Below are 15,686 nucleotides of genomic sequence, written 5' to 3'. Positions count from 1 at the left end.
TTCCTTCCTTCCTTCCTTCCTTCCTTCCTTCCTTCCTTCCTTCCTTCCTTCCTTCCTTCCTTCCTTCCTTCCTTCCTTCCTTCCTTCCCCTTATCTTCTGTCTTAGAACCAATAGGAAAAAGTGGTAAGGGCTAGGCTATGGGGGTAAAGTGACTTCCTCAGGGTATAGATAGGAAGTATCTGAGGCTAGATTTGAACCTAGGACATCCAGTCTCCAGACCAGGTTCTCTATCCACTGAGCCACCCAACTACCCCCTTGCCAGGGGAGGGGGGGTGTTCATCTTCTCAAAGTACAAGTCCTTCAGAACTGAACAAAGTATTTCCTTGAGTTCCCAGACTTTTTCTGAAGAGTTCATGACTTTGCTCTATGGTGAGATCCCTAGAGAAATAATTCTCATATGCTCTCCACTCTGATCCTACATGTGATTTTTTTTAACTGGACCTATGATTTCTTTGGTATAGGAGGTCAGTGGTCAGCCATTTTATAATTAGAAAGTTGCCTCTCAGGTAGCCAGGCCTACAGAAAGGTGATCTTGGGTTCAAATCTGACCTTAGACACTTCCTAGCTATGTGATCCTGGGCAAGTCACTTAACCCCCACTGCCTAGCCCTTAATACTCTTCTGTCTTGGAACCCATACACATAGAAGGTAGGATTTGTTTGTTTGTTTGTTTGTTTGTTTGTTTAATTTGCCTAGAACAGGAAATCAAGTGATTTGCCCACCAAAAAATGGCCCCAAAGTCTGAACTTGAAGCTAGGTCTTCCTGTCTCAGGGGCAGGCTCTCCAACCACTGGGTCTTGAATAATTATCGTTATTATAGTAATAATAATTTAAAGTATTAATTTTATTGAATGACTATTAAATTATTTTTATAAAAGTAATGGGTTGGATTAGATGATCTTTAAGTTCCCTTTTAGTTCTAAATTATGTATTCCTCCGTAATATAGAAGGTTGTCTAGAAGAAAGTCTAGAAGGTTGGTTTTCCAGAAGCACCAGGATACTACTATTCCCTCTCTCCCAGATCCAAAGTGCATAAAAAAGGAAGGCATAGATATATAGAAGATATTTGTGTGTATGTAAAAATATATGCCATGTAGATAGAGCATCAGATAAATTAAAGCTGTTTCCCAAGATGGGTTAGCCATTGGAAGCAAAGGAAAGTTCTCCCGGCTCCTCAGGATGTCGTGTAGCTTGAGGTAGTGTCTCCCTATTTTATCTCGGTACATGAGCGCCAGCCAGGGAGACATCCACAGACTCTGCTGTTACCCCTCGGCGCCCCCAACTCCTCTCCTATCTTGGTCCCCCATATGCCCAGTGGTACAAAGAGTTAAAAGGCTGGTGCTTGCTGAGATCACTTCCTGTGCTTCTTTAGAAGGGCTGGCTCTGATATTTGAGCCAAGAGCTCTCCCTTTAAGGAATGAGGAGGGGGGTGGGGCGGAGAGAGGAGCCAGGGAGCGAGAGAGGCAGAGAAGGGGGAGGAGACAGAATGGGAAAGTATTGAATGGAGAAAAAAGACACTTTGCCGCTGTGAACTTAGTCCTAGGATAACACTCTCCTTGCCCCTTCATTTCCACTTGGGGGTCCCCACCCCATTATTGGCTGGAGAAAAGAGCAGAAGGAGGGGAGGGTGCATGCAGTTCATGAGCGCGACAAGTCAGGCACAAGAGGTCCGAGGCAGCCGGGCTCGGAGGTGGATTTTCTGCCGTGCTGCCGCTCGTAAGCGGGTAAACTTCCTCGAGGCAGAGAGCGGGTAAGCTCACCCATCCACCCTCTTCTTGAACTCAGTGGGGTAGGGGAGAATCGCTGCAATAGACTGATTCGAGGGTGTGGGTAGTCCAAGACCAGTAGACCAGAGGAAGGGACGGGCACCCCTTTAGCAACGCAGGGTGATATGATAGCTGAGCAGGTGTTTTTTCCTTGGAATCTGGCTCCTCCCCTCCTCGGGAGTACCTGTTGAAGCTTCTTTGGGACTCCCGGAGGTGAATAGATTTTTTTTTTTTTTAATGGATTGGGGTCGGGGGGAGGTGCATGGACAAGTCTTTCAAGCGAGAAACTTGAGTTTGGAATTCACTCTATCCTACTCCTCCGAGGAAAGAGTTCCCGGGGGATGCAGACTTCTACAATTTAGCCCTTCTTCTCTCCCTTTCCAGCCTATGGACCCTTCCCCCACCCCCGCTCATGCCCTCTTCCCCCATTTGCCACCCCTCACCCCTCACACACAGTAACTTCTGAGTTTCTACCTAGAAAAGAGGGACCAATCAAGGTGTAACTTGTTAGCAAAGCATATGGAAAAACAGGTTGGACAAATAGAGTGATTCAGGAACCTGATAGGTGGGGAGATTCAGTTTAGATTCTTGTTAACTCCAGTAAAGAATAATAAGGGACTATATCGGGGACCAGTTCTTCAGCAGAGTAAACCCTCTTTCAACCTCAACTCTCAACTCTCAACTTGAGAGCTGTTTAGGTGTTCGAATTCTCACATTTCCTGCAGATGGGTTTCATGGGAGAATCAAAGATAATTCTTGGCGGAGTTTTCCTCTGATCAGTTGTCTACTTATCCTACAAAATTCCAAAGTAAAACTGTATGCAGGACAGATTCCTGTTTCCAGCCTGTTCTTCTAGTCTTTATTTTGGAGACCTTCTAGTGACCTCTCCAATGAGCAAGTCAGAAGGGTGTCAGCTTTGGTGGAGATCTGTCTCTATTTTCTCAGTGAGACTTTTTATTTAAATTTAAATTAATACAAAAAAGCGCTCCTCCCCAATCAATCAGTCAACATTTATTATGAGAAGAAAGAAGAAGGAGAAGGAGAATCCTTACCCTAAAGGAACTTACAATCTAAAGGGAGAGGCAACATGCAAACACCTATATACAAAGTAAACTATATATAGGAAAAATAGAAAATAACAGAGGGAAGGCACAAGAGTTAAAAGGGACACACTCTAGACTAATTTTATTCTGGATGAGGTAGATTGGTAGAATGAAAAAGCATCATACTACTGGATTTGGAATGCGAGGCCTTGGGTTCAAATTCTGCCTCTGCCCTTTTTTCTCTGGATGACTGGAGAAATCACTTAAATTCTTTAAGACTCAGTTTCCTCATCTACAAGAGGAGGGGGAGAGAGAGAGAGAGAGAGAGAGAGAGAGAGAGAGAGAGAGAGAGAGAGAGAGAGAGAGAGAGAGAGAGAGAGAAAATTTGATTAAATGGCCTCTAAGTTCCTTTTCCCCTAGGCAACTGGGAGGTACAATTAATTCAGCAAGGACATGGAGTCAGGATGGATCTGAATTCAAATTCAGCCTCAGATACTCAGCTCTATGATCTTAGGCAAGTCATTTAACCTTTCTCTGCTTCTTGTTTCCTAATCTGTGAAAGGGAGATAAGAGCCACAACTTTACCCGGTTTTAGTGATGATCAAATGAGTATGTAAAACACTTTGCATATCTAAAAGAACTATGTAAATACTAGCTATTATTATCGTTCCAGCTCTAAATCTATTATCCTTTGACTGTGGCTGAGATTTTGATGTGTCTTTCTTCTCCTTCAAGAATCATCAGTCTCTGAGACACCAGACATACAGCCTTAATTCTTTTGTGGAAACAGGACACCTACCTTCCACATTCAAATCCCATAGTATTTTCCCCAGGAACATATATTGCTCTCTTCAGTGTTTTTATCTTCTAGATTCTGCAACTATGTATTTGTTTCCTTCCTAGACACTGTCAGCTCCTTGAGACCTAGAATTAATCATCATCATCATAATTTTTAAACTAGCTAACATTTTATATAACTCTTACAATGTGTCAAGCACTATGCTAAGCACTTTAAAATAATTATCTCATTTGACTCTCAAAACAACCATGGGAGGTAGGTGCTTTTGTTATCCCCATTTTACAGATGAGGAAACTTGAGGTAAAAAGAGAGTCACACAGTTAGAAAGTGTCTGAGGAAAGAATGCAAGTAGATGCAAATTTTAAACTGGTCCTTTTTCATGGTTGTTGCCAAGCTGAGAGGGCAACTACAGGTTGCAGCAGGTGGACTATTCTTGGGCTCACTGATTGATCACTGACTCATAGATTTAGAGCTTGAAGGGAATTTATAAGCCAAGTAGGATGAGGAAACAAAGGAGAGCAGTCAAGTAAATGGACCAGGGTCACATGGATAATAACACAGTGTCTTCCTGACTAGGTTCCTTGCTTTATCCACTGAGCCACCTAGCTGCCTTGTTGGAAAGAACGTTAGAATAAATGCACTGGAGAAGGAAAGAGCAAACCATTCTAGTATCTTTGCCAAGAAAATCCCAAATGGGATCACAAAGAGTCAGGCACAACTGAATAACAACCCCCAAAAGTACAATGTCCTCATTTTTTACAGATGAAGAAAATGAAGCTTATAAATCCATTCTACCTACCTCTGGGGCTATGGTTCCTTCTCCTTCAACATAGTTCAAAACTTACCTCCTCCAAAAATTCTTCCCCATTTAATTTATCTGGTTAGGACTTTTTTCCTCTGTGTCTTCTCAGCAGTTATGCAGGTTGAGAATATTATATTAGTTTCCACTGTTTAAAAATCATTTTCTTGTTTGTCACCTGCATTTATTCGGTGAATATGAGAGCTAGGACTTGGAGGCAGGATGCCTGGGTTCAGATCCTAACTTAGTCACTTAATATTCAATTCATAGTTGAATGATTCAATTCAAAGGATCAGAGATGCTTAGCTAGAAGAACCTCTCCCTTCTAGTCCAACTCCCTCACTTTATAGAAAAGAAAACTAATTCTCTGGGAGATAAATGATCCATCTGAGGTCATACTACCTGTAAGCATCAGGTATGAGATTTGAACCCAGATCCTATGACCCCCACCCCCAGGAGCCAATAAATCTGTCTGAGCCTCATTTTCCTCATCTGTAAAACAAAGTGATTGGAAAAGCTTTCTAAAGTCTTCCTCATATTAGCTTTATGACTTTATATGGCTTTATGACCAGTCTGAGACTTAAGTTCCCATCTCTGGTATCTGTCAAGAGTACTGGGACAGTGAGGTGGTTAAAGTGCCAGTCCTGGAATCAAGAGGACCTGGATTCAAATATGACCTCAGACATTTCCTAGCATTGTGACCATGGGCAAGTCACTTAACCCTCATTGCCTATCCCTTTCTGCTCTTCTCCCTTGGAACCATTACCTAGTATCCATTCTAAGACAGAAGGAAAGAGTTTTAAAGGAAAAAAGAGAGTATTAAGACTGCTTAACAGAGTTATATGAAGAAGGTATTTTACAAACCTTAAAATGCTATGGAAATGTGAGTCATTATTATTACTGTTATTGTTATCTTTACATTAATCATTGCCATAATTATTATCATTATTGGATTGTAAACTCCTTGTGGTCAGGGACTGTGTCTCCTTTGATCTTTTGAATCTCTCATAACCAGTTTGGGAAGTAGTGGCACCACTGAACAAATGCCAAGCTTATAGTCACAGGCCTAAATTTTAACCCAGGTTCTACCATTTTATGTGACCTTGGACAACTTATTTAACCTCTATTAGCCTTGGTTACTTTATATGCACATGAAGGACTAGGCTAGATGGCCTCTAAGTTCCCTAAGTTCCCTAAGAAGGACAGATTGATGATGAGAGGAATAGGGCACCTGGCCTGGAGTCAGGAAGACCTGAATTCAAATCCAATCTCAGATATTTACAAGTATTTGACTCTGGGCAAGTCACTTAACTCTGTTTACCTCAGTTTCCCCATCTGTCAAATTACCTGGAGAAGGAAATGACAAACCACTCCAGTATCTTCTCCAAAAAATCCCAAATGGGTCACAAAGAGTCAAGCCTGACTGAAAACAATTAAACAACAATAGTGTAAAGAGAAAAGTTGTTGATCAGCTGGCTAACTGGGTCAAAATGTACAGAAGGAAACTAAAAGTACCTTTTCCTTTCTAGAACTAGAAGAACACTGTTCTATTCACTTTTCCCCCCTCAAACTGAAAGAAATAAACCAAGCCCAGTTCATGTTTTGGATAATAATATTGAGAGCAATTATACTTAAGGATGCTCTCATAATTTAAGAAACAGAGATACATAAGTGGTTCTTGGACTCAGGACAGACAGTAATAGTGGTAGGTTTTATGAGGGAAGTGCCACCTAAAAATTATTTTTGATGGGGTCTATCTGTCTAAATCTCTGAAGTCCCTGGGTCCATAAACTGGTGGGAGGCAGCATGATAGTAAGAATCCTACATTTGGAGAAAGAAGACCTGGATTCAAATTCTGACTCTGACTTATACCTCTGAGACATTAAACAAGTTGCCCAACCTCCCTGGGACTCAGTTTCCCTTCCTGTAAAATAAGGTAGTTAGACTAGATGGTATATAAATTTATGGTTCTGGGATCTGGTTTAAGAACTTAGAGTTGCCAGAGGTTACTTATAGCAACTTAAAGTTGCTCCGGAGTCAAAGGACCCTGGAATCATATTCCACATCTGTTTTTCTCAGGGTGTATTTATTGTTCTCTCTTTGAAGAAAAGAAATGGGAGATCAACAGTATAGAGATTCCCCAAAATCTATCAAATGGATCTGAAGTTAATTTTATATTCTACCTGAAATAGGTCCAAGGGCTGCAGGTTTTTGATAAAATATCTTTTTCCCTCATTCCCTATCTGGGAACAACATAGCCCTTGGAATTGTCATAAAAGATCTAGTTATCTCCTTCTGAAATTTGAGTATATGATTCTGAAGCCTTAAGGTACTCCAAAGTAGGTTCCTCTCTGGAGCTTATTGGTATATTCTTGCCACAGAATCTGGAAAGAGGATTGGACTAAGAATCTCTCCCTTCCCCCAACTAGCTCAGCTTTCTTTGTATGTTCCATTTTCCTCATCTATAAAGTCAAAAAAATTGTCTTTGCCCTTTCCCCCATCACACAGATGACTTGCACCAGAACGAGAGAACCTATAAGGTGCTTTGAGCCACTTGTTAGAAAAGTCTCTTTAGAAACTGAAGGTATTTTTTTTGTTGTTTTTAGTACCATGTACTACATGGGAATCATGCTAGCCTGTAGCTCTCAAATATTGTAATGTTGTTGTGCAGTCATTTCCAGTCATGCTTGACTCTGTGACCCATTTGGGGTTTTCTTAGCAAAGATACTGGTGTGGTTCACCATTTTCTTCTTCAATTCATTTGACAGATGAGGAAACTGAGGCAGAGTTAAGTAACTTGCTCAGGATCATAGAGATAGAAAGTGTCTGAGACCAGAGCTGAACTCAAGAAGATGAGTCTTCCTGACTCCCAGGCCTGGCATTCTAACCACTGAAACACGTAGCTGCCCATATTGTAGGATGGCTCCCCACTGTTGGAGCAGCAAATTGCTTAAATGCAAAGAACAAAAAATGGGGGCATCTAAAGATCTTAAGTCAAAGCCCCAGCTCTGTCTGTGTGACTTTAGGCTTTATGTGCCTTGGTCTCTTGTTCTGTTGAATGGGAATACAGGGCCTGCCACACCTATATCAGAGGGGTGCCATGTGAATTAAACTAGATCACAGGAGTTGGAGAAGGGAAGGATTTTAGGTATTTCATAGCATAACTTCCACATTTTATAGATGTAAAAATATCAGTGGAGCTAAAACCATCACAAAAATGAGAATCGTTGCTTGTCAACTGATTGCTGCAAAGAACCCCCTCCTGGAGTGTCACTATAAAGGTTTTGGTACAAGGCAACTCCACTGGTGAAGATGAACTTTAGAGTGACTTCCTAGAGCCCCTGCTTCATAGCTGTTATTCATCTGTCCCACCTGCTTCTGTTGGAAGAGCCTCAGGGATTCAGTAGCAGGCAGCTTGACTCTCCTAATCTGTTTCAAAAACCTTTAATTCGCACCACATGCCTAGGCAAGCCTTGGCCCCCTTGGGATCAGTCTCTAGTGTTCCTCTAAGCAGAAGGATTAACTGGGCTACCGGATCTGGGACAGAACAAAGATGTCATGAAGACATTTGATAGAGAAAAGCATCCACAATGTCTGGGGAATGGGGAAAGGAGAGAGACAGAGACAGAAATCGAGACAGAGAGACAGAGAGAGAGAGAGACAAGGGACAGAGACAGAGACAGAGACAGAGAATAAGAAAGGGAGGGAGGGAGGAAGAGGAAAAGAGAGAGAATGAATAATGAGGCTATTTTGGTTCTAAGAGTTGCCATGTATTTTGATGATTTGGGGTAGATTTGACCATTCTCTTGAAATTTAGACATTTAGAAATTATCAAATGATAGAGTAATTCAAGGTAGTTAAGGTTGTTTTTTTTAATGTAGATAACACCCCCCCCCCCCAATGATCCTTCTTGTTTGGAAGTGGTTACTTTTAGCACTATGTGCTATAGTTGGGAAAACAGTCAGGAATCCAGTATTCTAGGTCCTGTTTCTGACACTCACTGGCTGTGTAACTTCAGGTAAATCACTGCATCTCTCTGGGTCTCAATAAAATGTTCCTCATTTTGAAATAAATGACCTCTAAGATTCTATCACTTTTTCTGTATACAAGGAAAAATAAGCAAATCAAAGAGGAGAAAAGTCAGTGAAGTGTAGCTGAGCTGGATTCCCTAAGAGATTCCATTTCAGAGAAAGTCCTGTTTTGTTTGTGTCTCTTGTCATCCTGCCCATTCCAGTTGGTCCCAGTCAGTCCCAGTCCTTCAAGGTAGAGATTGCTATGAAGTCACAATGTTGAGATTGTTTAGGGGTGATGCAAGTGGCTTTGCTGGGCTGTGATCATTCCTCTAGCATTCTCTGGGAGTCCAAAACCTAAAGGATCAGGTGCCAGATGCCAGCAGTTTAATAATTATAACAACAATTGTGAGAGGCTGCTTGGCATTGCCAATGCCCACTCCCACCTCCCTCCCCTAATCAGGAAGACTGAGTTCAAATCCCTTCTGACACATGGGAACCTGTGTGATTCTGAGCTAGTTGATTAACCCTTTGATGTCTCAGGCAACTCTGGAAGGAGTCACAAAGAAGATATTGTGAGATACTTGGCCAGTACATTAACCTTTTAGTGTCCTGGGCAATCCTCCAAGAAGAAAAAAATCACAAAGCAGATACTGGATCTGCATTAGTAAGAGGAGTTTCATCACCAGGAAGGTCAATCAAAAAAAAGATACCCCTCCCCCTAAAACACAACAAACCCAAACCACTTTTTAAAAATTAATTAATTTGTCACATTAAGAATCCCATTTACCTCCTCTCTCCCTCCCCTCACTGCACTAGAGAAGGCATCATTTGATAAAAAAAAATACACACACATACATATATATGTATATACATATAAAACTATGTCTTGCTTATTTCTGTTTATCAATTCTTTCTCTGGAGGTGACCATATACACAAGTCATTCTTCAAACAATATTTCTATTGCTGTATATAATATTCTCTTGGTTATGCTCATTTCACTTCAAAATTTCATATAGGTCCTTTTATGTTTTATTAATTAACCTGTTTGTTATTTCTTATGGCACAATAGTATTCCATCACAGTCACATGCCACAACAACTTGTTCAGCCATTCCCCAATTGATGAGTATCCCCTCAATTTCCAGAGCTTTCCTACCATTTAGAACATTTCCTAACATTTTAGAACATTTAGGGTCTTCTCCTTTTTCCCTGATCACCTTGGGAAACAGACTTAACAGAGGTCTAATTGCTGGGTCAAAGGGTATACAAAATTTTATAACTTTTGGAGTGTAATTCCAGATTGCTCTCCAAAATGGTTGGATCAATTCAGAGTTCTAACAACAGTATATGTGTGCCTATTTGTCCATATCCCCTCCAACATTTGTCATTTTGCCCTTTTGTCATTTTTAGCCAATATGATAGGTGTGAGATGACATCTCAGAATTATGTTGGTTTGCATTTGTCCAAATCAATAATGATTTAGATCATTTTCTTCATCCAAAAAACTGTCTATTCGTCTTTTGACCATTTATCAATTGGGGAATAGCTCATGTTCTTATAAATTTGACAAAAGTTCTCTATGTGTATTAGATGTAAGACCTCTATCTGAGAAACTGTCTATAAATCTAAGTCAATTATACTTTGTTCTTGGAGGCAGCTTAATACATCACTAATTGGAGTCCTAGCCTCTAGGTTTCTATCCTGACTCTCTACCTAGGTGATAGAAGGGTACCTTATACTACTTTGGGCAAGTTGCTTGACCTTTTGGGGCTTCAGTTTACTTATCTGTAAAATGAAGGGTTGAACATGATGGCCTAAAAGGTTTCTGACAGTCGTAAATCTATGATCCTATGATCTGTAAAATGAGGGAGGTTGAGAAGGGAATAAGCACTTATTAATACATTATTAATTGCCTGTTATGTGCCAGGCACTGTGGATAAGTGTTTTATATCTGTTGTCTCATTTGATCTTTAGGACTACCATCTGAGATAAGTGCTATTCTTATTCTGATTTTATATTTGAAGAAACTGAAGTAGACAGAGATTATATGACTTGCTCAAGGTCACATAGCTAGGAAGTATCTGAGGCTGGATTTGAATTCAATTCTTCCTGACTTCAGGCTTAGCACTTTACTACTCCAACTAGCTGTCTCCACGTCAGACTAGGTGGCTTCTGAGGTCATGTCTGATATTAAATCCTATGTATAGTACTAAGACTTTTTTCTATAATGCCATCCCAAAAAATGCCATGTAGAAGATCTCACTTGTCTCTGATGGTATAATCAAAATTATTCCCAAAGTGAAACAGAGGCCAAAGAAGGAAAAAGGCATTTCTACAGTCTGTAGTAAAACTAGTGATGGATCCATGACCAAAGCCTTAGAAATTTACTGATCCATGGTGGTACTACCTGAGCAACAGAACACATAAAAGCTAGTTTTCTGGAAGCCGGTGGCTATTGACAAAAGGAAGAGAGATTCTCAAGTCCAGGTGATGGGCAGAATCTTTGATACCCATCTTCCAACTCCCTTGAATCCTTTTTTACTTCTTAAGGCTCCTCTCATTTGTACTGATACTTTCCTTATTCTCTCACCTCAAGCCAGACTTTTCTGAGATTGATAGAGCCAAAGTCTTGGAGTCAGGAAGATTCGAGTTCAAATCCTATCTTAGATACTCTGATTCATCATCATCTTGTTGTTTTTACACCTTGCCCCTGTATTCCTATAACCCTGAGAAACTTGGATAAATTATAGAAATGAAGAAAAATGTGTTGTAAATTTTAAAACATTATAGAAATGTTATAAATTAAAAATATAACAATTAAAGCTCTTAAACTCTGAGTTGGATTTGTTAGCAATGCTATGAAAAAGGAAGATAGGATACTCTCTCCAGACTCTGCATCAGAATATCTAGCCATTCTCTGGCCTGTTTCCTTGCCTAGAAGAAAGAGCAGAATCTGTTTTTAGAACTAAGATGATGACAACTAATAGCTCATGGGAATGAGTAAGTATCTTTCATGGAGGAAAGGGGCCACATCTTCCTCTCATCTGAAATCTACTTCTAATCTGAAATCTATCATTTTGCTAAAATTCTGTTACATTTAATTTTTAATCCTTTTTTTTAAAGTTTTATTCATTTTTTTGGACACCACAGTCCCTTCCCAGTGATTTTCTACCTCACCTCCCACAATGGAACCTTCCCTTGTACTAAATTAGTAAAATTAAGTAAAACAAATCAATATATATATATATATATTTAAACCCTTAACTTCTGTGTATTGGCTCCTAGGTGGAAGAGTGGTAAGGGTGGGCAATGGGGGTCAAGTGACTTGCCCAGGGTCACACAGCTGGAACAAATCAATATATTGACCATGTCTGAAAATATATGCCTCCCTCAGTAGCTTTAGTCTACCATCTCTCTTCTGACAGGCATTCTTCATTGTCAGTTCTCTGAAGTCATTATTAATCACCACATTGATCAGAATCCTGGAGTCTATTTTTACTTTTCTGAAGGAGGCCTTCCCTTGAACCTCATCTCTTCCTTCTTCTACCCTAACCCCAGTGTCTTCCCTCTGAAATTACCTTCGATATGCACAGTCCCTACAGTGATTTGCATGCCATTTCCCTCAACAGAAAGTGACCTTCTTGAGGTTAAGGACCAGAGTTTTTTGTCTTTTTTTGTAACCTCAGCATTTAATACCTAGTAAGCACTTAATTCTTGTTGACTGACTGAATTTTGATTTCTCAGGCTATAGGAAGCTGTTACAGTGGGAGCTGGGGCTGAGAATGATTTTATAAGCCTTATAGAGTTTTCCTGGGTCCCATCTTCTCTTCTGTTCCCATCTTTTCTTTGTCTAGGTCTCTTCCACATTTCCCAAACTGGATGTGCCCTTACTTTTCTTCTCTGTGTCCTGGTTTCCAGGGTTCCTTGGCACCCCTTTCCATTGTAGAAGATAGGAGTGTTAACATTCACCATGTCGGAAATTGAGGTGGAAAATGGGACATGTGTAAACTGGCAGAAACGTTGCCTTGCCCTGGAGACCCAGCTGTTTCGGTTCCGTCTTCAGGCCAGCAAGATTCGGAAGCTACTGGCTGACAAGGTGAGCCATGGAAGGCCACAGAGCTGACCAATCAGACCAAAAGATGGTTTGCCAGAGAGTATCTGTCTCTAAGGCCAAGAGAAAGATGAGGCCAGTTTCCTGCAACAGAGGGGACAGGAGGGAAGAGAACTAGAGAGGGACAATTGAGGAAGAGAGAAATTTAATAAGAGGTTGGTTTTTTCCCTGACTATGTAAAGCTAAACAAACAAGGACTATGAATAAAAAGGGCAAAATGGCAAAGCAATTTCCTTTGTTATCCATCCTGCTTCCTCATCTGGCACAAATATATCTGTGCATTTTATTTGCAGCACCCCCTATCTTCCTTGGCCTCTCCTGGTTCCAGGCAGCAATGACTGTTCCCTTGTTATGGGCATAGACTTCACCAAATCACAATTTTTTTAAGAGTCAGAAGGGATCTATCTCAACAGCTATTTTTCCCAACTCGTGCCTGAAAAGGAATTCCCACTACACAATGCCTCATGTGATCATTCAGACTGATTGAAGGCCCCAGGGAAGAGGAGCCCACTAGCTCCATGTGGGGCAGAGTAGGATGGAAAGTGTTTTTTATTATAAAAGGAGTAAAGAGGCAGTCCCCAGGCCCATTTTTATCATTCTAAAAATCTGCCTCTAACTCACTGCTATGTACTCAGAAGAGATAATATATGTTAAAGGCAGCTGGTGGCACAGTGGTTAGAACATTAGATCTGGAATTAGGAAGACCTGAGTTCAAATTTGTTCTCAGACACTTATAAACTGTTTGGCCCTGAGCAAGTCACTTAAATTTTAATTTTCTCAGTTTCCTCATCTGCAAAGTGGGGATAATAGTAATATCAACTTGAAGGTTATAGTGAGGATCAAATGAGATAGTTATTTCTTTAAAAAAAAAAGTACTTAGCACAATGTAGATGCTATTCTTTTCCCATATGTAAAAGTGTTTTGCAAACCTAAAGCACTGTATAAATGCTATCTATCATTTTTAAAAGAGATAATTAAGCATACATTTTTCAGATCTGGACCCTCCTTCTATCTCCAAGAGCCAAACATACATGCACACATACATATACACACAAAATCCACAAAAACTAGAAGTGGGGGATAAAAAAGAGTGAGACACATACAAATAAATGATTTAGGCAAAATTATATGACAAATTTGAGGAGGGAGAGATCACTCTCACCTGGTAGAGCCAGGGAAGATTTCATAGAAAAATGGACATCTGAATTGGGCTTTGAATGAAGGGAGGAAAGTCTTTAACAGGTTGGGATTGGGAACGTGGAAAGACCATTTCAGGAAGGAGTGATCAGGCGAGCAAAGACAGTATGGCTGTGTAGCAAAGTGATCTGGTGGGCAGCTGGGTAGCTCAGTGGATTGAGAGCCAGGCCTAGAGATGGGAGGTCCTAGGTTCAAATCCGGCCTCAGACACTTCCCAGCTGTGTGACCCTGGGCAAGTCACTTGATCCCCATTGCCCACCCTTACCACTCTTCCACCTCTAAGTCAATACACAGAAGTTAAGGGTTTAAAAGAAAAAAGAAAAAAAAAAGTGATCTGGGATCTATACATTTCTAGATCACTAGCAGCATACTACTTGCCTCATTCCCATATTTAAACTCAATATCCTGGGATGTAGGATAATCCAGGTTTCATTAGTTAGTAAATTTATTCATTAATTAGTAAATTTTCATTTTGTTTTCATTTCATTTCAATTCATTAGTTAGTAAAATTAATTGGTTTGGAGTTCTTACTCCAGTTTATTATTTATTGATAATCACTTGCTCATAAATTATTATAATAAATAATTTATGTAATATTGTTTAATAAACTGAAGAAACCTCTTTTTCTATAAGCATTTGTTTATATCTTTATGTATGTCAAAATTTCTAATCTCTTAGAATTAACTTAATAATAATGTTACTGGCTATATGTAACATTTCATGGGTCACACAAATGGTTGCCCTAGGTGAGATACCCAGTAATTTGTTTTCAAAGGTGGAAAAAAAGAATGAGGGAGAAAGGGGGCACATGACAGGTAAATAGTGTCCAAGCTTAGACTGAGACTTAAATCAGAATCAACCAGAGGCCACTAAAGACTCTTCTGGATTCCTGGGAAGACCTCAGAGCAGAGATAAGAATATCTGGCCATAGGGTACTTTGCTGGAATCTAGATGTGACCATCTGTAGGCCTAGGAGGTTAAGAAGGATACAAATTGTCGTAGAATCCTCCTCTTCTCCCTCCAGCAAGCAATAGAGTAGAGTCCAGTCTCAAGCAGGAGCTAAAAAGTCAGTATGCTAGAAAAAAGGACAACTTGCTGGACTTAGAATCAGCATAAATTCAAATTTTACCTCTTTTACTTAACTTCCTGTACAACCTGGGGCGAGTCTCTTAACTTCCCTGAGCTTTAGATTCCTTGTCTATAAAATGAAAGAATTAGACTATAGGACCTGTAAGGTCCCTCCCATATCTAAATTGATGATCCCATATAGTAATTGGGGAGCTATCAGGTGGGTCCCTCTTGCTGCCCTATCTGGCATTGTGAGCATCCTTTTAAGTTATGCTGACAGTAAAAGTAGAATCCCATGGGTGCAGTTTGGAGTAAAAAGTGATGGAAAATGCTGAGCACCAATGTGCCCAACCCAGGATTTCTTGAACTCTGTTTAAGAGCTCTTTGTTTAAAGTCCTGACTCCTACTGGGTCATTAGAGTGGTTCTTCAGGCCTAATGTTTCAGATCTACTCCACCCTGAAACATCCTAATACCTAATTAACAAGAGATTGTCCTAGGAGTTGGTATAAGATTACCTATTGACCTTGGGAAACTAACTCAGACTTCCCTCTGAGCCCGGGGTATTAACCTCTGCTTTTCCTCTTAGGACTAGTCAGTCATTATCAATATAAATCTCACTTTAAAAAGGTATTCTTCCTCTCAACAAATCCTCCTTTTATAGCATTTCTAGGAGAGGCCCCAACTACCTGTGGATTTCCCTCACCACTCCTCTCCTCCTCTCTTTTTCCTCTCTCTTTCTCCCTCTCACTCTCCCCACTTCCCTCCCTCCCTCTGTCTCTGTGTGTCTCTGTCTCTCTCCTCATCCCTCCTTCCCTCCTCTCTCTCTGTCTCTCCATCCCTCCCTCCCTCCCTCCTTTCTCTCTCTCTCTCTCTCTCTCTCTCTCTCTCT

At 40.5% G+C, this 15,686-nt stretch overlaps 1 protein-coding gene across 1 annotated transcript in view; it reads left to right on the top strand.

The window, feature by feature from the left end:
• The first annotated feature begins 12,244 nt into the window (after positions 1-12,244).
• The window catches only part of PLEKHH1 (pleckstrin homology, MyTH4 and FERM domain containing H1), a 74,509-nt gene continuing 71,067 nt past the window's right edge, over positions 12,245-15,686 (top strand). Inside the window, exon 1 of the mRNA XM_044659957.1 lies at positions 12,245-12,516. Coding sequence (XP_044515892.1) covers positions 12,391-12,516 — 126 coding nt within the window. The 5' untranslated portion in view covers positions 12,245-12,390. The remainder of the gene's footprint in view (positions 12,517-15,686) is intronic.

Source organism: Gracilinanus agilis, chromosome 2 (genome assembly GCF_016433145.1).
Source record: "Gracilinanus agilis isolate LMUSP501 chromosome 2, AgileGrace, whole genome shotgun sequence".
Taxonomy (NCBI): Eukaryota; Metazoa; Chordata; class Mammalia; order Didelphimorphia; family Didelphidae; genus Gracilinanus; species Gracilinanus agilis.
Note: the sequence above shows the minus strand (reverse complement) of the source record. Positions and strands in the feature narration are given on the sequence as shown.